This window comes from Ramularia collo-cygni, assembly GCF_900074925.1.
Source record: "Ramularia collo-cygni strain URUG2 genome assembly, contig: RCC_scaffold06, whole genome shotgun sequence".
In the NCBI taxonomy this organism is placed as follows: domain Eukaryota; kingdom Fungi; phylum Ascomycota; class Dothideomycetes; order Mycosphaerellales; family Mycosphaerellaceae; genus Ramularia; species Ramularia collo-cygni.
This window is the reverse complement of record NW_019716260.1, coordinates 908,204-930,979: the sequence shown is the minus strand read 5'-3', so window position 1 is coordinate 930,979 and position 22,776 is coordinate 908,204. Positions and strand designations below refer to the sequence as shown.

At 53.4% G+C, this 22,776-nt stretch overlaps 8 protein-coding genes; 5 read left to right on the top strand and 3 right to left on the bottom strand.

The window, feature by feature from the left end:
* Positions 1-555: 555 nt before the first annotated feature.
* RCC_04719 (probable GTP-binding protein 1; G-protein 1) lies at positions 556-2,546 on the top strand (the record flags this gene model as incomplete). XM_023769996.1 has 2 exons in its annotated part: positions 556-624; positions 690-2,546. 2 exons carry the CDS (start codon positions 556-558, stop codon positions 2,544-2,546), a joined length of 1,926 nt encoding a protein of 641 aa, XP_023625764.1.
* Positions 2,547-3,047: 501 nt separating this feature from the next.
* RCC_04718 (uncharacterized protein) lies at positions 3,048-4,052 on the top strand (the record flags this gene model as incomplete). Its single annotated transcript, XM_023769995.1, has 1 exon — positions 3,048-4,052. One exon carries the CDS (start codon positions 3,048-3,050, stop codon positions 4,050-4,052), a length of 1,005 nt encoding a protein of 334 aa, XP_023625763.1.
* Positions 4,053-5,649: 1,597 nt separating this feature from the next.
* RCC_04717 (uncharacterized protein) lies at positions 5,650-10,459 on the top strand (the record flags this gene model as incomplete). XM_023769994.1 has 18 exons in its annotated part: positions 5,650-5,865; positions 5,929-5,943; positions 6,068-6,317; positions 6,374-6,387; positions 6,502-6,762; positions 6,825-6,863; positions 6,916-7,255; positions 7,312-7,318; positions 7,398-7,454; positions 7,506-7,586; positions 7,639-7,681; positions 7,732-8,045; positions 8,100-8,184; positions 8,298-8,379; positions 8,447-8,520; positions 8,583-8,829; positions 8,898-9,941; positions 9,996-10,459. 18 exons carry the CDS (start codon positions 5,650-5,652, stop codon positions 10,457-10,459), a joined length of 3,633 nt encoding a protein of 1,210 aa, XP_023625762.1.
* Positions 10,460-11,795: 1,336 nt separating this feature from the next.
* Positions 11,796-15,796, bottom strand: RCC_04716 (related to TBP (TATA-binding protein)-interacting protein TIP120; the record flags this gene model as incomplete). XM_023769993.1 has 2 exons in its annotated part: positions 11,796-13,040; positions 13,118-15,796. 2 exons carry the CDS (start codon positions 15,794-15,796, stop codon positions 11,796-11,798), a joined length of 3,924 nt encoding a protein of 1,307 aa, XP_023625761.1.
* Positions 15,797-16,337: 541 nt separating this feature from the next.
* Positions 16,338-18,507, bottom strand: RCC_04715 (uncharacterized protein; the record flags this gene model as incomplete). XM_023769992.1 has 2 exons in its annotated part: positions 16,338-17,915; positions 17,971-18,507. 2 exons carry the CDS (start codon positions 18,505-18,507, stop codon positions 16,338-16,340), a joined length of 2,115 nt encoding a protein of 704 aa, XP_023625760.1.
* A 619-nt stretch (positions 18,508-19,126) lies between these two features.
* On the top strand, positions 19,127-20,638 carry RCC_04714 (related to D-arabinono-1, 4-lactone oxidase; the record flags this gene model as incomplete). Its single annotated transcript, XM_023769991.1, has 1 exon — positions 19,127-20,638. One exon carries the CDS (start codon positions 19,127-19,129, stop codon positions 20,636-20,638), a length of 1,512 nt encoding a protein of 503 aa, XP_023625759.1.
* Positions 20,639-20,951: 313 nt separating this feature from the next.
* Positions 20,952-21,418, bottom strand: RCC_04713 (probable ribosomal protein S25.e.c7; the record flags this gene model as incomplete). XM_023769990.1 has 3 exons in its annotated part: positions 20,952-20,977; positions 21,051-21,260; positions 21,361-21,418. 3 exons carry the CDS (start codon positions 21,416-21,418, stop codon positions 20,952-20,954), a joined length of 294 nt encoding a protein of 97 aa, XP_023625758.1.
* A 228-nt stretch (positions 21,419-21,646) lies between these two features.
* RCC_04712 (probable ADP-ribosylation factor-like protein, member of the arf-sar family in the ras superfamily) lies at positions 21,647-22,309 on the top strand (the record flags this gene model as incomplete). The annotated part of the gene is made up of 1 exon (XM_023769989.1): positions 21,647-22,309. One exon carries the CDS (start codon positions 21,647-21,649, stop codon positions 22,307-22,309), a length of 663 nt encoding a protein of 220 aa, XP_023625757.1.
* Positions 22,310-22,776: the final 467 nt, after the last annotated feature.

Here is a 22,776-nt window from a genome sequence, read left to right as displayed (position 1 = left end):
CCAACGTTGATTCGAGGATAGGAAGACGCGACTTTTCGCGTAACTCCGTGAGCTAAGGTAGCGGCTGTTTCCACCTGCTAGGATTCTATAGGCCACCGTACTACCCMGCGATCTTCCACTACCTGGTACTTCGCATCGGTGAGTGAATTAATTGAAAGACATCCTCGAAGTAACAAACAATAGACTAAACTGAACAAAGGACCATGTAGTACTAAAGACGATGCAAGATAGAATCGATCTCCGCTTCAACCATTTCATGTCTGTGATCGTTCCTGCCTTTGTACAGTCATCTTGATCGCAACAATCTCGATTCGGCAGTGTGGCAATCGGCGTTTAGTTCTACCCCACGTCCTCCTTCCATCATCCATGACTCCACCTATCCATGACTCCACTTCACAGTCATGAACCATTGAGTACGACCGTCAGATACTTAAGGACAGCTTCTTCACGACGATTTCCTCCCCGACACTGRCTCATATTACTTCACACTTTCATACTCACATACGAGAAATGATTCTAAGAATACCAACGTGAATCACCACCATCACTAACACGATGGCAACCAGATCGGAGCGGTACAAAGAAGTGCCGCAGACTGTGCAAGAGCGGCGTGCCGGCGAATCTGTATGATATATCGGGTCAAAGTGATGCATGAATGAAGTAAATGAGCTCATACTTCATTCCTTTAGGCTCTTAGTGACTTTGCCGACTACGTTCAGCAGCAGCAACTGCAGCAGTCGCAGAGGAAGGCGGCCGCTGGCGGCGCAAATGGCGAATCTCAGTCCACACATGCTGAGCTTGATATCTTGGACACACTCAACCTTGGCGACGAGAAGCCCAAGGTCCGGCTAAAACACCTCCTGCTAGATGACACCGACACCAAAGACCAAAGCATCAAGCAGCTGCGTGAAATCCTCACATTAAGACTGGATGATGGACATGGAGAGTGCTTATTCGATGTGGGCCTGGAGGATAATGGGGACAGTCAAGCTCTCACTCAGGCTGAATGGGATGCTGCCCTCGCACGGCTACAGACTATCATGGACATTGAAAAGGCAGACTGGAAGATTCTCATGACCAAGAACGTYGCTGGAAGTGAAGTCGACGTTGGAAATGAGATTAAGAAGGAGAAAGGATGCGTGGGAAAAGTAATGATTCGACGACGGCCAGTCGGATTAGACGATGCCATCGAGACGCGAATAGCGGTCGTTGGAAATGTCGATGCAGGGAAGAGCACTCTGTTGGGAGTACTGGTCAAGGGCGGATTGGACGATGGACGTGGAAAAGCGCGAGTCAATCTATTCCGACACAAGCACGAAGTCGAGAGTGGAAGGACATCCAGCGTCGGAATGGAAATCATGGGCTTCGACACAAAGGGTGAAGTCGTTGTCTCTGGTGTCCCCGGGAGGAAGCTCTCTTGGGAGGAGATTGGCAAGCGAAGTGCCAAGGTCATCTCCTTTACCGATCTGGCTGGCCATGAAAGATATCTGCGGACGACCGTCTTCGGCTTACTCTCCAGCGAGCCCAACTACTGCCTGTTGATGGTTGCAGCGAATAATGGCCTGATTGGAATGTCCAAAGAGCATCTGGGAATCGCCTTGGCGCTGAATGTTCCAGTCATGGTCATTGTCACCAAGATTGACATCTGTCCACCCCAGATTCTGCAGCAGACTCTAACCCAGTTGACCAAGATCTTGAAGTCTCCCGGAGCCCGCAAGATCCCCATTTTCATCAAGAACCGCGAAGATTGTGTCAACACAGCGACACAGTTTGTCAGCCAGCGCATCTGCCCTATCTTCCAGGTATCCAACGTGACGGGAGAAAGCCTGCCTCTCGTTCGCGAATTCCTCAACWTCCTGCCACACCACGKCAACTACGATCCAGATGCCCCTTTCGAGTTTCATGTCAATGACACATTCTCTGTGCCCTTTGTTGGAACCGTGGTCTCTGGTGTTGTCAAGTCTGGTGTTGTTCACGCAGGCGACACAGTGCTTGTTGGTCCAGACAGTCTGGGCCAGTTCACGACCACGACCGTCAGATCAATCGAGCGCAAACGAATCAGCGTCCCTGCCTGCTCTGCTGGACAAAGCGCATCGTTTGCACTACGACGAGTACGGCGGAAGGACGTCCGGAAAGGCATGGTAGTGCTGCTCGCAAAATCCGATACGAATCCCACGTTGATAGCTCCGGCTCCGAAGGTATACCGCGAATTTGTAGCGGAGGTCCTCATTCTCAGCCATGCTACGACCATTCGAAACAAGTACCAAGCCATGCTGCATGTCGGGCCTGTCTCGCAGACCTGCGCGATCATCGACATCGATCGAGCGTACATCCGGACTGGAGATAGAGCAATGGTCGCATTTCGCTTCGTGCAGCGGCCAGAGTTTCTTTCAGTTGGTGATCGTATCCTATTCAGAGAGGGCAGGACCAAGGGCTTAGGAATCGTGAAGCAGGTGGGTTATGATGGACCTCTGAATCCGGATGCTGATAAGGAGGGAGAGGGAGGGAAGAAAGAAGGCGTCGCTACTGTGACGGCTGCTGCTTGATAATGGACACGATTGGGTTGGAACTTCTTTATGACATGGGATGACGAAGACATGCTGTGGATGTATTGGCGTTTTGGGGAAACATGAGAGGCTGTATTTGGGTAGGCGGTTGGAGGTAGCATGAGCAATCGCTACTGAGGGTATCTGTGCGATCAACGCGGCGATTTGACTGTTGTGTTTTGGTCATCGTGCTCCGAGATCGCTGCGTTATAGGGTTAGGGTTGGTGTAGTGCCGGACAGGATGCCGTGGCCCATCTCATTCAAACCCATAACACCATAGCTCCACTGCATGTGCTTGTAATGATCCTGTATAAAGAGTGTGACGTGTCGTGAAACATCCACGGATGCAGTCGTAATTGCCTGAAGTGGTGCCGTGACCTCATCTCGCGCGTCCTGACGCGTCCAATGTGGGGCTATACAGCGACAGCTAAATCAACACCAACAAACACAGCTAGCCAGCAGCGACCTCTCCGCAGACACCATCAGACCWCCGGCACCGCTATGCTTTCTCTCCCCCTAATCTATCCCCACGAGACAGACTCAACATGGTTGGGCGGCTCACACCAACCACGCGCCGATTCCCCTCCACCCGTCAACGGACAAACACCGCACCAAACACACCGACAGCGTCAGCTGCGCGAAGGAGAAAAGAAGCAGCAACACGCAAGAAGCCCACTCGCAATTCTTGCCGCGGAAGAAGCTGCAATCCGCCAACGAAAAGCAGCGGTTAGAGGCTTCGGAGCGCAATGGATCCGACCGATTGGCTTCCCCAAGACACTACAAGCACAGACAGAAGAAGAGCTCGAAAGGCTGGAGCTGCTGGAAGAACAGCGGCGGAATCAAGGTCTAGACGATCTACAAGCACAACAGCAGCTACTCGAAACACAACAGCAAGCTCAAGAACACGCTGCACAAGCCGAAGCTGGAGAAGAGGACGGAGACGAGGATGAAGTGGATCTAGATGCAGAAATCCCCGACGCAGATGCCACTAACGCGGACCTCACATTCAACGAGGAGAGCATGTTGGAAGGCAGCCAGGTCGATCCTGCTGAACGCGAGGCTGATGAATACGCGGAGATGGAAGAGGCCGAACTCACCGGCGCAGCGAGAGACGAAGAAGATCTCGATATKGATCTCGATAGAGACCTGGACGACTCGGTGCCAGAGGCGGGATCCTACCAGCATACCGATACTGAGCTGGAAGAGACGGACTCGGAGTCTGAGTTGCAGGAAGACTCATTCACGAATCGGAGCGCTGCCAGATCTGCTAGAATGCCTGCGCCTGTTAATCGACCAAGCTTCGATGCACAGCCTCTGGCTGGTGGACTACAGGAGAGAATGCGAGCGCAGGTCGGTGCCGCAGATTTACTACCCAGAAGTCCTGGAAGCTTGAACTTGTCGAGCTCGATCTTGGATAGTTCTATGATTGGCAGCAGTCCTGTCCTACAGCGGAACAACACTGGCGGAAGAGGCCGATCGACTGGTCGCCGTGGTCGTCTTAGCTGAAGGATGATACCATGAGGTTCCGAGCTTATGAACATCATTGACGAGCAAGAGGTGCATCCCACATGTGCAGTGTGGAGATTGTGCTTGGTCCGAAACCATTCTGATGCCATGCAATAATAAGGATCGGACGTCGCACGTCACSCTCGAAGCAGGCTGACGGACGATTCGATCATGCCACGACGCCCGGCCTCAACTATTCACTCCTTCAGGGACTCCAGGGACAAAGCGTTTCCAACGCAACGCGTGAGATTCGTCACCCTCGCGATTCCTTCAACGGCGTGTCTTCCCAACGCCTTTTCACTGTTTTAAGACGTATCACTACTGAAAGTATCGGACAAGTAGCTATACCAGGCATAAGACCTGATGCAATGACGTATCGTCCGAGCTGAAGTGCCCGTTCTCCATATCTCGGAACCGGGAGTGGCCATCCGTCGAGATTCTCGCATTCTTGCGTTCGAAGCCAAATTGTCGAAAATGCGTTCACTGCGATTCAATCAACTTCCGACCAGACCTCCTCAGAGCTTCCAACGACGCAACGTAGCGTTGCCATGCCGTAAAATATCAGTCGTTCATCGCGTCTTGTTGCAAGGTGAATCTAGTCAGGTGTTGTTAGCGAACTCAACGGCTGACCCAGCTTTCACGCGTCGCCACCACGGTCCGGCTCATACGCCTGCATACCGAAATCTTTCATTCGGACATCGTCCAGAAGACGGGTCTTCGCTATACAGTAGGTATGCAATCATTGACATCAATCAACCCATTTGATAGCAGAGCTTTTCACAACCCTCGTAAGACTTAGGTTCATCATCAACACATTATCAGCAGCCCTGCTGCAACAAGCCGCTGGTTGCTGTAGCACCACCAACAACCCCCAACGCTCAGAACCACTCTCAACCTCATTTCACCCTGTCCGGGAGACGTTACAATCTATCAACATCTTCTCCTCAATCTCCCGCTCTCCCATTCAAACTCAAACAAACACAATGCTTTCCCTCAAAACTGCACTTCTTTTCCGTGATCTTTCCTTTTCTCATTACATCCGAGGACTATGAGTGCGATGTGGACCCTTGCAATTCTCGCTACTGCGACTGGACTGGTGCAGGCTGGATCTATCATCCCGACGAGGAACCTTGAAGGAAGTCTCGTTGCCCGTGGCGAAAGTCCTTTGTATGGGCAATGTGGGGGCAAGAACTGGAGTGGAACGACGAAYTGTGTGGCTGGAGCGACATGCTTTGCGAAAGAAGAATACTATCATCAATGCGTGCCCGCGACTGCTAGTGTGGCTGCTCCCGCGACCGGAGCTGCAGCTCCTCCTTCTGCACCGGTTGCTGGTGCTCCGCAGGCTGCAGCAGTTGGTGGTGGATCTGTAAAGCTCTATGGCCAGTGTGGRGCTGGAAAAGGAGACTGGTCCGGGCCCACGACGTGCGCCGAGGGAACTTGTCAAGCCATCCAGGAATATTATTCGTATCACTCACTGCCTGTGCTTTTGTTTGGAACAGCGCTGACCTTTTCTCTGCTATAGGCAGTAAGAACGCCACATAGTCGTAGATCTGGGCTACTAGCCCGAGATCTCGGACGATCAGAACACAAACTGACCATGCTCTCAGATGCCTTCCAGGTGCCGCAAGCGGTGGTTCTGCAGGAACCAGTGGCGTGGCGCCGAGTAACGCAAACGCTCCTCAGAAGCAAAGTGTCGTTGGAGGAACTCCCAGTAGCGGAGGTGGTGGAGGATCTGTGCAGCTATTTGGTCAGTGTGGCGCCGGAAAAGGGGACTGGAGTGGGCCCACAACGTGCGCGGAAGGAACTTGCCAAGGTGAGCAATATTGCCGTGACTTGAAGCACCCGAATCCAGCTGACACCAATCATAGCCATCCAGGAATACTACAGCCAGGTGAATAGATCCAAAGGGAATGGGCTTGCAGACGATTGAAAATTCCTACATTTTTAAGCTGCGCCAAGTCTATGCCCATAGCCCGCAAGCTGCTTTGAGTATTGCTAACGCATGCGTGCTGTAGTGTCTACCAGGATCAGTTGGACAAGGAGCGGTAGCCGCATTGGCGGCCGCTCTCTCTCCACCGTCGCCAAAATCTCCATCGCCACCAATTGTGCCGGCCGCGCAAGCCCCGCAAGCCCCCGTCGTCGCAGCACCTCAATCACCTTCAGCACCTCCCAGTGGTGGAGGAAGCGTTCCGCTCTACGGTCAATGCGGAGCTGGGAAGGGAGACTGGAGTGGTCCAACAAGCTGTGCTGAGGGAAGCTGCCAAGGTGAGACTTCTACTTTAGCCTTCGCACTTGACCGATAGCTAACATGTTGAGAATAGCTATCCAGGAATACGTGAGTCTACCAAACGCAATAGGATGGGAGCAGAGTGCGGCACGATACGACTGCCCTCCTTAGCTTACCCCCTTTCCGCACCCGGAATTTGCTGACTCTCTTTCTCTATATTAGTACTCCCAATGCTTGCCTGGAACGGCATCGACCTCATCAAGCGGTAGTGGTGCTTCTGGAACAACCCCTTCTGGGCCAGCACAATCTCTATATGGTCAATGTGGCGGCAAAGATTACAATGGACCTACTAATTGTGGATCTGACGCCGGGTGCGATAAGAAAGACGACGGGTACAGCCAGTGCTTACCCTCTGGTCCCAAAGCTTCTCTCTATCAGCAATGCGGCGGAGACACTTATTATGGCCCTAAGACATGCGTTGTGGTAAGGCAATATTGAAGCCTTGCGCTTGTGAACCATCCGCYAACGCCTGTCGTTTTATTCAGGGGGCTACCTGCAAGCAGCTCAACCAGTGGTATTGGCAGGTCAGTACAGCATTGGGATATCTATCAATACCATTCACTGACGAGACTACAGTGTTTCCCGAGCACCAAGCGTGACGTACCAACCAAGCGCGATACACCAAGTAAGCGCGACTTTCTTGAGCAAATCCGCAATGCGTTTGGTCTTGTACCCAAGGCTAACGCCACTGGAGTTATGGCCCCTCCTGGGAAAGCAGCRCCTGCACAGGCTATCATGTCTCCCGAACCTGTTGCCGCTCAACCTGTTGCCGACGCCAAAGCTGTGGTGCCTGCGATAGCTGTAGCCCCACCGGCCGAAGTCGTTCCAGCCCCTATTCCCACGGGAGTCCTTCTACCACTCCCTGCCCCTGTTGTAGCGGCCGTTACTCCCAAGGTATCTACGGCCCGGATGTACGGTAAGTGAAGAGCAGAGATTTCCATATCTGAAATGCTTGCTAATTTCTTCATGCAGGACAATGGTAAGATACTACAATATGAGCTGCTTGCATATGGCTACTAACATCCGAACGGTGGTGGCATTGGCTTCAAGGGATCCAGCAAATGTCCTGATGGCTTTGCTTGCACAATTCAATCCTCCAACGCGTACTATTCACAGCAAGTTCCACGGCCCCTGAAATGTATATTCGGCGACTGACTCTGTTATAGATGCCTTCCTGCAACCCTCCCTGCTAATGATGGCCGTGTCGACGCCGCGGCACCGGTTGAGCAAGCGGCCTACACGCAATGGTGAGTCTTTGAACGCCCCTTATCATTACCATCAAGCTAACGACTATTGAAGTGGCGGACTCGCATACAAAGGTAGCACCGTGTGCACTGCAGGAGTTCGTATAGCCCGGAACCAACAAGTGTATCGACACTAACTCTCGCTTAGAGTGTTTGCAGACATCAGGCGGGCAACATTTACTTTTCTCAATGCATTCCAGAGGCACAGCCGCCAGCACCTCCCGCCAAAGTTCCAGCACCTCTCGCCCAAGTTCCAGCACCGATACCCGCACCAGCTCCGTCGTCTGCACCCGCATCGACACCTTCAGTTGTAGCGGCCCCGCTTCCAATCGCACCAGCCTCGCCTCCTATTGCAGCGGAGTCACCTCCTGTTGCAGTGGCAGCGGCTCCCGCGGTGGTCCCAGCTGTTGTCAAACGTGATGGGCCCCCTCCTCCTCGTCCGGCGGCAGTGTACGCTCAATGGTGAGTTCTGGAAATTACTGAACTGCTTACATATGGCCACTAACACCCAAAAAGTGGCGGAATCGGATGGCGCGGAAGCACGACTTGCCAAAAAGGATCAACCTGCATCGCCCAGCCAAATAATGCATTCTACTCTCAGGCAAGTCCCCCTCCAAGCAGATTGACCATACTTACGGCACGGACTGCCTCGAATGACTCAATCTATTGCTCACTGTCTAATTTCACCTGGGCATCGCTGACCAGATCGTTTAGTGCATGCCATCCTCGACGGAGACTACTGAGGTTAATGGCGTCAAAACCAAGACTGCCGTAGTCCCATACTGGGGTCAATGTGGTATGTCCCCGTCCTGCGTACAGCTCCCCCTCATGTTGAAGCATGTGCTCACGATCAATTTTTTTAGGCGGCCAAGGCTGGCAGGGACCTACCACTTGCGCTAGAAACTCGTTTTGCATGTCACAGGAGAACAATGCTTTCGTGAGTGGATCATCTTGCACATCTGTTCTAATCCGTCAAGCATTGCTGACCTTCACCAAAAGTATTCGCAGTGTGTTCCTACATTTGCTGGTCCTAGGCGGCGTGGAATCATTGATGCTAAGACCTCGCGCCTCTTCATTCGACAAGAGGTAGCCGGTGCGAAAGCATCCCCTGAGACCCTCAACAGCCCGAAAGCCGTGCCGACGGATGTTGCCCCTGAGCTGCCCCAAGCAGTTGTCGAAGAAGAAGCACAACCCGCCCCGAAAGTAGAGCTGGCCAGTGACATACAAGAACTGTACGGACAATGTGGTATGTCTCCGTCCGGCGTATAGCTTCTCCCCTTTTAAGAAGCATATGCTGACAATTCAACTTTCTAGGCGGCTCCTTCTGGCAGGGCCCGACAAAATGTGAAGATGGCTCCAAGTGTTACCAGCAGAAGAACGGAAATGACTACGCTCAATGCTTRCCAAAGATCCAAATGATCTACGGTCAGTGCAACGGAACAAACTACGCAGGTCCTACGAGTTGTGAGAAGGGCTCTCGATGCAGCCGTATCTATCCTGGCTTTTCACAGTGTGTCCCTACCAAGACACGTCGCGACGACAAACTTCCGCCTGCCGGCGCTCCCGCTCCCGCTCCCTCTGTCGGCAAGACCACTCCAGCTCCATCTGTTGGCCAGACCAACGTTCCCGGCGCAGCTCCTCCTGCTCCGTCGTCCAAGGCAGTTGCTCATGGTGACTACGTTGAGAAAGGCGCCGCATCACCAAATGCCGCACCTGTCCCTGTGGTAGCTTCAGCTCCAGCTCCAATTCCAGCTCCAATTCCAGCTCCAGCTCCAGCTCCAGCTCCGGTGCCCCAAAACGCAAAGGTATTGCTCGGAGCACCTCTAGCCAATGTGCCAGGACAAGCTCCGAAAGTGGAACAACCAATCTCTCAGCCGCCTGCTCAGATTCAACAGCAAGCCGCTCAGCCAGCCGTTCAAGCAGCGCAGGCGCCAAACTCATCACCGGTTGGTCAATCTGGAGCTCCACCTGCGTCTCAGCCCGAAGGTGCTAAGTCGGCACTTCAGGGACAAGCTGCTCCCCAGTCTGTGCCCCAACCACAAGTCGCCCCTGAGCCAGTTGCCCAACCACAAGTCGTTCCCAACCCACCTGTTCAATCGCCTCAGGCAGCGCCGCCGCAAGTCCCGCAACAGCCTCCACAACAGCCTCTACCAGCTTCTCCACCTAAGCCAACTTACGAGACTCAGGATACGAAGATTCGGTACAACCCCACGTTGGATGGCCTCGTCAAGTCTCCATTGGAGCTTCTCGGCCAGACATCGAAGGCCTACGCTCCATGCGGCGGAATGGGATTTCAGGGTAACACCGTGTGTGAGGCCGGCTCAAAATGCTACGCGCAGAACGCCTACTATTCCCAATGTAAAGATCCCTTGTTGAAATCGAGTCGAAGAACATTTACTGACCATCTTATAGGTCTCCCGCTCATCATTGCGACCTACCAACAGTGTGGAGGCGGCTCGTACTTTGGAAGCCATGAATGTGCCGGAGGAGCAGAGTGCAGAAAAATCCGCCCGGATTATTTCCAATGCCTCATGCCATCTGCCAAGATCCGCCGCGCGGAAACCGATCCTCTCAAGATGCTCGGTCGCGGCTTGGTGGACACATCACCGATGTTTAGTCAGTGTGGTGGTGTTGGTTGGGGCGGCCCCAAGCTCTGCGGGGCGGGCGCGAAGTGTGTCGCGTCCGGCAGCTTCTACTCCCAATGTCTCCCGGACGACTCTCCCATCGGCAAAATTGGATCAAAGCTTGGAGGTGGCATCAAGCCACCAACGCTCCCTTCCTTCGCACTTCCTCCTGGTCTTTTCGCATWCGCAGGTCCGGCGGGTGCCGCTGCCGCGGGCCCAGCTGGAGCACCTGCCGCCGCAGCAGCTCGTTGAGATTGATTGGTTGATCAACCGATCGATGCAGTATTTCTTCACCACCCTCTTTATATCTCACTATCTATGTATTTACTTTTTTCGATTGTTCACAGAAGGGCTTTATTTGAAATGACTATTTAATATGAACCTATTCGCTACGCTACTTTATTCACTCAAAGCAGTCTATCGTGTCAACATTGATGTCCATTCGGAAAGTTATTCAACATGGTGAGCCTCTAGCCGCACATACTAGAGAATGTAAGTCTTGAAGTCCGTTGGAGTCATGACTAATCGATTGTGGATCATCGACTAAGAAAGACATGGAGACGCTGTCGATTTTAGCTTGCAGACGGCTTCTTATTCCGCTTCTTCCGATGTTTCGCTTGGATCTGTAGGGTAGGAACACCGGCCGTCGTGTGTGTGGGACTACTCGTTCCACAAATCGTCACTCGCCCAYCCCTCGACTCCTCAATCCACTCACTGGCAGTCATTCACTTGAAATCAGTCACCGGCCAGTCAAGAAATACCGTGGAGGACATCGGAGTTGAACCCGGAGTTCGTGAGCCGGCAAAGTGCGGGCGGGGATGAATGTCTCGGCAAGCCGAATCCCCCYCCAAAAACGCAAGGAACATCAAACGGTCAACCCACAACCACGCCACAAAATAAGAAAAACAAGCGGGTGTGGGTGGGTGGATGCAAAGAACACACTAAGCATGGATATAGTCCATCAAGGGGAAAGAGAAAATCTCGTCTCGAGATTCGTCGCCTTATGGATCATACTAAGGGAAGTCCTCACTGGCGCGAAGACGGCTTGAACTCACTCGAATCGTTGGATGAGGACATCCTGGCTAGTTTCATACAAACTATGGGGAACTAATGTTAAGAAGCTGGTGACCCGGGACGCTGGGAGACTTTTTCGTTCGATGGGGGCGTGATGGTGCCAAAGATAGATGGCGAAGCGAAGGTTCATTGGGCTAGCGATGTCCTTGCAGCGAGACGGCGTGGACGCTACTGAGGCTGAGAGGCACAGTACATAGTGAGATGAGAGGACTGCGCATCATCAGGCTGAACACTTGTGCGCTGCACGTAAAGTAGGCCGTCACGGTCATGGATGACTGACCAGGAAGTMGCTGGAGAGCACAACTTAAGACAGTCACCATCATGCTTTTATTCATTGGGTATCTAAGTGTCATTTGCTCTTTTGCGTATCGATCGTTGAATGATGCAGTCCACCTTTGGGCCCCTTCTCCTCCTCCCAGACACCCACGTCTGTCCTCGTGAGACCATCAGCAAAGCATGCACTGCACCGCGCTCCTTGCCGTTTGAACAATGGAGAAGATTGAGAGAGACGCTACTAATGCGTGGGCTCATTCATACGCCCCTCGTCCTCGGCAGCCCTATGCATGTTAACATACTCCTTGCGGACCCACTCCATGTACTCCTTCCAGGAGCGACTGTCGGTGTCTGGCATGGCCTTATCAAAGGCCACAGATGCCTTGATGACAGACCTCTGCTGCTCAGCAAGCTTTTCGAGCTCCTGCTTTACAGCCGTGTCCTTGGGCTTGAATGCGAGGACCACGCGGAAAGCTTGCGACAGGCTCTCAAGACGTCTTGAGGATTCGGCCGGTGCGATCACGAGGAGCTTGCACAGAAGCAGACAGCAGAGAATCTTGATCTCGTGTTCGTCGGTAACGCCCGCGACAATGCGGTCATAGAAGGACGGAATATCGAGACGTTGGCGAGAGGCAGCGGAGTCTAGCAAGGCGTAGAGAGTCTCATATGCAGACTTGCGCATCTCGAGGCCGTCGTCGACCTTGTGTTTGAAGGRACCCATGGACACCTCCCTGATGAGCTCTGGACGGATGACGGAGGCTTGCATGGCAACGGGGAGAAGTTCGGGCAGATGAGGCAAGACAAGGTCTGGCTTGTTGTGCAGAGCTGAGTTGAATGTGGTGAGTGAGAGACGCTGGTTGTCGAGGTTGGTATCGTTGAGCATCGTTGACAGCATTGGGACAATGTTGGATTGTAGGTTGGGATTGTACACATCTTCGGTGTCCGAGAAGACGTAGCGCAGTGCGGAAATAACCATGCCGCGAACAGTTGGACTAGGGTTCTTCAAGAAGGATTGCAGCTGTGGAAGATATGCCGTTGGATCGATGATTGCCAATCTTCCGACACACTCAGCTCCGACGACCTTGTTGTCTTCGGCCTGCCCAGAGTTGATGATATTCTCCCACAGGTTCTTGGTGTAGGGACGGATTTCATCCTCTGCGTTGCTGTGCTGTAGAAGTTCCTTCACTGAGTGGAGTAGCAGATACTGCGTGCCGACGGACATGCCCTGCAGAATCTGCGGCAGATACTGCTTGACATCTCCTGCCCCAGCGCGTCCGAGAGCAATAGCGGCAGCAAGCTTCACCTTCTCCGTGCTGCTGAAGTGCGCAGTAAAGTTTGCGGGCTTAAGCGGGCTGCTGCTACCCATACGCAGCCCGGCTTCGCCGAGAACGGACAGCGCGAGACATTTCTTGGACTCGTCGGACTGTGTGTCCACCTCCTTGACGAAGGCTTGCAATTTCACACCCGAGCTCTCGCCACCAGAAACCTAAAGAAAGCTGGTTAGCAGTTATCCTCGTCCAAGGGGAGATTGTTCGTTGTCGGACACAGCGGGTGAAAACTTACAAGGAGCGTGCCAATAACCTGCCCAGTTACGTCCGTATCACCCTGAGGCGCCATCTGCAGCAGAGCAGACATGAGCGTCTTGCCAGCTCCAGCTTGGCCAATAGCCTCAACGCAGGCGAGCAGCGAGTCCAAAGCGACGCCAGACAGAGGAGCCTGCACGATCTTGCAAATTCCTCTGACAACGGCTGTCGTCGACACCAGCGTCGGCTTGTCCTTTGTGAATGCAGCAAGTACGATCAGGGCTGGGCTCATCATGTGGAGGTCCTTTGGCTCGAGCAGAGGAACCAATGCCTCAACCAGATTGCTGACAACGCTGTCACTCATGGTCTCGCGCGATGCCTGATTGACAGCCAACATGCGCAGTGCACTCAGACTTGCGCCTCGTAGCGAGCGGCTTGATTTACGCAGCTGCGCACCAAGTTCAACAGCAACATTGCCAACAAAGTCCGACTTGAAGTCCTTCTTGTTCTGCGCAAGCACAGCAATTGTGTCGATCGCTCGAACGCACGACAGACGGGTGAGCTCGTTCTTCATACGATCTGCAATGAGCTGCTGACCAGCAAAACGGTCTTCCTGAGACAGCAGGTTCGTTGCAGTCGAGCCTGAGGTGCGACCAATTATGAGACCAAGAGCCTGCACAGCCTTTTGTCGAACTTCGGTGTCGGTGTCTGAGGCAGAAATGCGATCAACAGTGACTTGGTAAAGTTGGGTCAAGGCATCACCATTTTTACCCGCCGCTGAGCGAGGAGGGGTGAGCGCCTTGATAAAGATCTCGATAGTCGTGAAAGCCTCGCCAGCAATCTTGGCCATGCGATCTGTAGCAGCAGAGATGAGTGTGGGGATTATGGCCTTGAGATGTGGCTGGATGACTTTGCTTGAGTGCATCTCGGCAATCACACGGAGGAGACCCAGTGCCTCAACACGCAGCGCATTCGCGGCAACATTCGACCCGGCATTGGCATTCATCGTCTCGACAACAGGACCAATCACAAGATCGGAGTGTTCGGAAAGTCCACCTTGCTGAGCTGCGACCATGTCCTTGAGCAGCGAGATGACGCCCTGCTTGGTAGCCGGGGTGCTTGAGTTGAGCAACTTTGTGGCTCCCTTTACGATGTCTGGGTTGATCTTTGCCAATCCCTTCGTCGCGCTATCCACTGGCGGCGGAGTTGAAGGTGAGGCATAGCCATTCATCAACGACTGCTGAGTTCGAAGATCAGAGCCCAAGGATTCACTAAATCCACGTCTTCTCTTCCTACTCTGGGTGTTGGTGGGATGGTCGGCGCTCTTTGTTGGTGAGGAGATCGTTCCGGTCTTCTTGATGAGCGAAGCCAGTGTCGCGATGATCTCTGTTCGCACACTCTCTTCCCGCTCCCTGAATCGGGAGATGAGTGCAGGCGCGAGCTGATTGTACATGACGGGATCATTCGCATCGAGCACACCGACTAGAGCGTGCAGAGCTTTCGCCGAGCATCTTCGGACCTTCCAACTCACATCGTCTTCATCCTCGAACCCAGTCTCTTCCTCAAAGTCCTCATCCCCTGCAAACTCGTCTTCCTCTTCTGCCTCCTCCTCCATGTCCTCATCATCGTCATCAGCCATGTTGGGCTCGTACTTGAGAAATCGAGTGGCGCTATCCACTACCTCTTTTGTGTAGACCCTCATATCTTGTGCGCATGCTTCTAGAAAAGACTCGATTGCGACCAGCGCGGCCTCGCGTACATCTTCCATCTGGACATCGCGCTCACCGTCTGCCTCTGCCTCTGCCTCGCGTTGCTGATTAAGCTCTTCCTCAGAAAGTGGTGCGAGCACGAATGGAGCCAGGGTCTTGAGGTATGGGCCGAACTTCTGCGGGATACTACGCGCCAAGCTCCCAAATACCGTGAGGTAAAGCTTACGCTGCTGGCTTGTGAGATGGGATTCGCGGAGTCGCTGGATACTGTAGCTGACGAAATTGGCCAGGATGGCATCGTTAAAGTAGAGTGCGAGCGTTGAGAGCGCGTTGACGGCCTTCTTCTTCATGACTGTGCCACAGCGCTCYGATTCCAAAATTTGAATGGTTATTTCCTCCAAGGCTTCAACCTCTGGATCTTGCAGCATGGTTCCAAAGCAGCGTGCAACTTCAGCGAGGAGATCCAAGCTGCTGCTGTCGTTGCCCGTTTCCAGATCGTCTTGTAGCATTCCTCGAGGCGGCGCGGCGACCGCCTTTCCGCCTGGAATCGGGATGATAACACGACCGACAAGACGCGGGATCAGAGCTCTCGACACGGAGTTGTAAGCTGCCATAACCCTGTCAGTCCGAGCAATGCCAGGTGTCGGATGTGGTAGTGCCATGACGATGGCCCGCACGGCGAGCGCGGGGATGGATGTGTCGATAGRGTTTTCAGTCTTGATATTGCTGACTTTTTCGATTGTCGGACAGAGGATGGCCTCTGGTGCCTTGTTCACAAACGCTCCCAGAGTCTTGATGGCCTGATTCTGCACATCGCCGTGACTGTCGTTGAGTGTGCATAGGAGGCCTTCGACAATCTTGGCGCATGCGGTGTAGTCGTGTGAGAGAAAGCCGGCATGGCCTTGTACGAGCATCGTGTTGAGGTCGACGAGCGTCATGTAGCGGATATCGCTGTCTGCATCTTGCAGCTTGGGCAGCAGCGATGCTACTTGATGAGGTGTAGCCGACATGATGGCGTCGTTGAGGGAGGAAGGGATGAGCGAGCGGAGGATGTCGAGGTTGTGACCAGAGCTGAAGAGCGTTTGCAACTAACTATACGAGGTGTTACTCCAACCTTGAGGCAAAGATGTCTCAAGAAGCGCGTGGATCTGGTGGGGTAGGTGCGGGCGCGGGCTGTCCCGGCCCGCGGGTGGGGGTCTCGATCAGCTGAAGATTTAATCCAACCTGGAATCTGACTGCCGCCTGTCGATTGTGAGTGAGGCGGTGTGATGAATTCTTTCTCTGTTGGACAAAACAGGCTTGTGGAGCCGTAGCGAGATCAAGTAGCAGCAGATGCATCTGCATCAATTCCACAAAGGGCACAGGGTATAGRGCACTTGATAGCTGAAGCGCGATAAAGTAAACACAACAATCGATCTCATAAGGTAGGTAGGTATCTTCCAGAAGCTATAAACAAGCAGCGCAGGCTGTCCCAACCATAAACACCTTCGCTAAATCAAACCCCATGAGCACCAGCGCGAAAAGCGTCAAATCAGTCTCGCTCTCAACCTTCTAGCGCATGCCAATCCGACTGCGACTCCCAACGGCACGTCCGGCACTCGCGCTGCCTCCTTTGCTCACATGCACATTCGCAGCACTCGCTTTCTGTCCAAGTGTAGGGGCACTCACATCTCYCCTCTCGGTACGACTCACGGTGCCCTGCAACATTTGTTTCCGAGGTGTCATTTGTCCATCGGCGATGGACTTGGCTCTTCCCCTGCGGTATGCAATGGCAGCAAGAGCGGCTGCTCTATCAAAGGTGGGGGCGGAGTCGTGTCTCGATCGAGGAGAGTCTGCGGGTGGTGCGGTGAGTTCGTGGTTCTTCTCCTCAGCGTCGTAGTTTCCAACAGCAAATGTGGGCTTCACAGGCGTGAACTTCATGGGGATTGTGGTGGTGTAGGTGCGTGACACGGGACGGTAGGGTGTGCTCTGAGCGGCGGGTGGGGAATCGTGTCTTGGGCTGGAAGGGAGGAGGGGTACCTTTATTGATGTCCCCAAGGGAGTCGCACTTTCCTCGTCCTCTTGTCCTTCGGGGTGGGCTTCGACAGAATCGTGCTCAGGCTCAGGAGTCAATGCAGCGGGCGTTGTACGCGGTGTTTGAATAGTCTCATCCTCTGGAACCCCCTCCYCATCTTCGACCGCACATGTCTCCATCCGTTCCCGGACCAGCCGTTCATCTGAGGTCTCTTCGGCCATTGTTATGCTGCGATGGAAGTCTTCGGCTGGAATATCGACCTCAACAGGGGTCGCCTGTTCCATCTCGATGTCGGGCGATTTCTCGAGCTTGACATGGATCACAGTGTGGAGTTCTTCGGTATCCTCCATCATCTCAGCAGCCGCCAGCCCAGCAACATGCATGTCACGGTCCACATCCTCAACTGTGGAGGGAGACAAAATAGCCTGCATCTCATTCCTAATCTCTTCAAAGGCCTGTCCAAGGTCAGGCGAGACGGAGATATTTTGATCATGTCCTGAGGTATCAGAAGACCGGCATGGACAGCAGCGGAAGTGGCATTCCAGGCGCAGGAAATCAGCAAGCTCCTCGGCGTTGCGTCGCATCCTCCGTTCGCGAGCCAGTTCTTCGTCGAATCTTCTAGTGTCGAGCATCTTTCTAGTGACCACACCTGCATTCTCCTTATCGTCCGAGAACGGCGAAGCGTTTCTTTTGGTGGGCGACTTCCTCCGTGGCGAGCTCATAGGCTCGTACTCGTCCGGGGTAGACATTGGAAGTKCGATCATTCCCTCAGCTGCAACACGCGCCACCTCCTCCTCCTTCAAACTCGTCTTCAAGGCATCTTTTTCTTCTTGGACAGTCTGCAGATGTACTCGTAGCTTTTCAAGCTCTTCCTGAACAGCTACTAGCTGATACTGCGCCTCGAATGCCTCCTGCTCTCTTTGCTGCACTTTTCTCTTTTCCATATCAATTCCTTGTTGTGTGATACGCATGGTGTTTCTGGTCGACTTGAGTTCCTCTTGTAGCTTGAGCACCGCCGATGACGACTTGAACGCCTCCTTGCGTATTTTGCGGCTGTCGTCTTTGTATACTGCAAGTTGGGAGGCGTGTGCCTCTTTAAAGTTTGAGAATTCCTCCTGCGATGCCGTGTCAGTCAGTCAACGCTTATCGCTCTGCATAGTTGGGACTCACCATAACGATTTCAAGCCTTTTGCAAACTTTCCGCTCACGATCGCGACTCTCATCTCCTTCTTTCTTGAGCCGCCGCGTTTCCTCTCGTAGACGCGCCACATCGTTTTCTGCTTCCTCACGTCCAATCTGTGCTCGTCGAAGCTCCGCCTCGTGCCTCTTCCTTCTTTCCGCGCTTTCTGCATCCCGATCGCGGACATCTAGATGCTCAAAACGCTTCACCAAGCCCTGCACGTCACTGTTTGTCCTTCCATGGCTGCGAAAGGCGTGAATCTCCGGGAGAGAGGGTGATCCCGTCAAAGAAAAGCCTGTCTCCTTCACAGGGGACCGATGAGGATCATAATCGGCAAAAAGGTTTGCTTTCGGTTTGCGCGTGGGTGATGAGTGTGGCGATGGGTTCTCCGCGTCGATAATTGCAGACGACATTCTGGATGTCGCGGTGCTTGGCCTTCGCGTACCGGAGTTGAGACGTTCGGGTGAGAGCTGGTGAAGAGGTTGCGATGGGAATTTGAACGGCGCCTCCATGGTCGTGGTCGGCATACTCGGGGAACGCGCTTCGTTTGCGGATATCCAGATGTCTGTGTAACCTCTAATTGCTGCGTGTTGGGATGGTGGCTGTTCTGTGTGTTGTTTATAGCGGACCGGGGTGCATTAGCTAGTTTTCCCATAGCAACGAGCTGACGTGCGGTCGGCATCTTACACGSTTACTCGATGTGGAGCGCTAACAGGCCGTCTTGACCCCACTTCTACGGCAGATGGGAACACTGTCTCCAAGCATCATCGAATTGTAGCATCCTTGCAAGACAAACGATGAACACGCTCGATCTTAATACGGACGCATGCTAGCCGCTCGCTTTAATTTTGTCCCTATTCACCCCAACCCAGTCTCCGGAAGCCAATAGCCAACGCAAGCCGCAGGATGGAGAAGCTGCAGCACGAGATCGCAGCAACGGAGCCCGATGTGCCATTTCGTGCCACTGACAGGCATGTGCACTACACCTGGGCCAAGACGTTCCAATCTCGCCCGGAGCTCTATATAAAACCCCGGTCGCTCGAAGAAGTACAGAAGGTGGTCACGCTCGCACGAAAATGTCGACGAAGAATAGTGGTTGTAGGATGTGGGCACTCTCCGAGTGATATCACTTGCTCCTCTTCGTGGATGGTAAATTTGGATGACTACAGCAAGGTGCTGAATGTGGATAAGGCGAAGAAGACGCTTCTTGTGGAAGGTGGCATAAGACTGCGCCAGCTCAATGCCGAGGCCAACCGTCGTGGCTTGACCATGCCGAATCTCGGGAGTATCGATGAGCAGAGTATAGTTGGAGCTATTGCGACGGCGACGCATGGAAGCTCACTCAGGCACGGCCTGCTCAGTGATTCGGTCAGGAGTTTGAGAATCGTGCTGGCAAATGGGGAGGCGGTAAGATGTTCCAAGGATCAGAATGAGGAACTTTTCCGTGCTGCGCTGGTATCCTTGGGCGCGTTGGGAATCATAGTGGAAGTGGAGTTTGAAATGGTCGATGCTTGCAACATCGAGTGGGAGCAGTCCTTGCTACCGCTCAGTGAGATACTGGCAACGTGGGACAACACCCTGTGGACCCAGAAGGAATTCACGAGGGTCTGGTGGATGCCATATATGAAGCGTGCTATCAAATGGTCCGCCGAGAAGACCAGTAAGCCTCTCAAGCCGGCAACAGAATCCTGGTACGGCGGCTCAGTAGGGTTTCACACCTACCATAACCTCCTATGGCTGTCAAACTACATACCTTGGATCCTGCCCGGCATTGAATGGTTCGTGTTTGGCATGCAGTACGGCTTTTCTCCTGGGACCACAACCACTGCGGTCGAGGAGCTCCGCACGGGATTGCTGATGAATTGTCTCTATTCTCAATTCGTTAATGAGTGGGCGATACCTCTGAGCAAGGGTCCTGAAGCCATCACTCGTCTTTCGGCCTGGTTGAATGGCGAGACCGGCGGTGGTGGCATTCCTTTCAGTAGCAAGGGCCTCTATGTTCACTGCCCGATTGAAGTCCGCGTTTCAGACACGTCCAAGCGAGAGGGACCGCGGCCGCTCCTTGACAATACGAATGAGAATGGGCCAACCCTTTATCTCAACGCCACTCTATATCGCGCATATCTCCGCGACCCACCTTGTCACAAGCGCTATTATGAAGCATTCGAGTGGCTGATGCGCGATCTGGGTGGTAAGCCACACTATGCGAAAAATTTCGTGGTCACGTCCATCGGGGACTTTTTGGGTGATAACTTTACTCAGTGGCTGCAGATCCGTAACAAAGCCGATCCTGAAGGCATGTTCCTAGGCGAATGGCATCGCCGCTCGCTGGGACTAGAAGAAGGCCGCYTTTCGCTGGAAGAGAAGGAAATTTCACGCACCAAAGCCGGTAATGGTGGGCAAGTCTGGGTCGGCGAAGTCCAGAGCAGACCGGTCAGCGAGCACAAGCCAGCGTCACCGGGCGCGAGCTCCAGCGCGAGCAGCTTCGACATGATGCATGCTTCCGAAGCTGAGAGAAGTACTTTCTTGAATGGCTCCGAGTTTGTGTACGACATTGATGACGAAGACGATGGAGGAGAGACCGACAAGGAAGATCAAAGATATCATGGCCATCCGAAGACGAGGATGACGGGAACGGAGGTTTTCGATAAAATGTAGACTTGTCTCGCATGTCATAGTCTTGCTGCCACAGTACCTTACCGATCTCAAGACTAAACCTTTATATTCGGAATTGTGACGCATGGATGCTCATTCATGGTTTCGTGACGGTGTTCGCTATTCATTCACTGCTTTTCTAGGCGAAGGTATGAAGTCGCATCAAATCTGCCCGACCGACAGAGACCTAGAAGTGGGTCATTCCACTCCTGGCTGTGTGCTCCCTCGCACTTGTGAAAATCCATCCGTACGCCATCAGGTATTCATCCATGCAGTAAATGTCTTGGCTCGACCGAGTACGAAAATGCCTCTCCGCTTAATCCGCACCACCGACAGCTCGGGCTGAGAGAAAGATGTCAGTACAATGTCCTGACTGTCCGTGATGATGGTCGAATCATCTGGTGTCGCCACTCACTGTAGATCTTGCCGGCGCTGTGGCTGACCACCTGTCTGATCACACCCTTCTCCTCCAAGTCGGCGAGTGCCTTGCGCGCTAATGAGCCGTTGATCTTCAGTCTGTCGACGAGAACGGCGACTGTGACGAGGCGGTAGGACTGGACATCCTTCTGAAGCTTCTCGTTGGTGGCCTTGTCGAGGATGACGGTGTGCTGGGCCTTGTCCTTGACTGCAGTTCGTGGCGGGTTAGTATTATTGTATGGGTGGTGTTGGGTGCGCGCGGACGTGGAATATCGAGATGCTGCGCTGCGGGGGTGGGAATTGCATACCCTTTCCCTTGGACCACTTCTTCTTCTGCTTCTTGCCWCCAGTTGCTGCGGGTGCCATGTTTGCGAGTGATGTGGGAGTGGTGAGACTGACGGGTGCGGAGGTCGATGGAAAAGGCGAGTGTGGAAGCAGTCGCCAAGACTAAGATCGACGTTGACCAATGAGATACAGTTCTACGATCTGAAGCTACCTACCTGACTTCAAGACAACATTCCTCTGCGCGTTGCACGTCTGCGACAAACACTTGATTGTGCAAGCGATGCGACTTGGACACCACCGGTAGCAGAGATGTATCATCTCGTCAAGTCTCTCTATTTGCACGCCACGTCCAAGGAAGAGTACTCCATCCTCCTGCTCGGGCTCGACAATGCCGGCAAGACGACGCTCCTGGAGCAGATCAAGAGCCTCTACAACGAAGAGCACCAGCCGAATTTGAAGACAGTACCTACAGTGGGTCAAAATGTCAGCTTGATCGACCTTCCGGAGATGTATCTGAGGGTATGGGATGTCGGTGGTCAGCATTCTTTGCGCGGGTTGTGGCAGTCGTACTACAGCAGCTGTCATGCGATTGTCTTTGTAATCGACAGCTCGGACGTCGGCAACGCGGACATCGAGCACCTGAGTAAGGAGAATCGCAAAGATGAAGACGAGGAAGGGAGACTGGAGGAATGCCGGCTGGTGCTGGAGGACGTCCTGCAGAACGAACAGACGGAGGGAGTGCCAGTCTTGGTCCTTGCCAACAAGCAGGATCGTGAGGACTGTGTAGAGGTTGTGAGGATCAAGGAAGGGCTGGTAAGAAAGGTATTCGAGGGTGAGAAAGGTCAGAACGTGCGAGACTCAAGAGTACTTCCATTGAGTGCTCTTACCGGTACAGGCGTTAAGGAAGCTGTTGACTGGCTGATTTCGAGAATCAAGTGGAATAAAGAAGGCCGACCGCCAGTCATGAGGTGAGCTTGAAGCTGCGTACCTATCTGTCAAATAGGTTCGAGTATGGACTGGCAGGCCATATCCCAAGCGCACCGTTTCCGGAGACTCCGACAGACTTTGGCAACTTCACTGTTCACACTGCTCAACCTTCAAGTATCCAGGACTTTTTTGTCTCTACTAAACGTGGTGCTCTGATGGCCTCCCGATCTGGATACGAAAGGCACCTCTGCCGAAACTCGCAACGTCTAGACTAGATTCGACCGCAGGATGGAACACCACTCGTCACGAGTTCGTTGCAGGTACGCGCACACTAGAGTTTGCTTCTCAATCATGATGGATTGAGCCTCACCCTACTCGACATCCTGGCGAAGAAGTGTGTAGACGGACTAAGTCTCTGTCGGATCACCGATGCGGATTGCAGACATCGATGTCTCCAGCTCATCTCCGGCCAAGAGTCTCCCCGAGCCATCTCGATGTTGGAGCTTGCACCC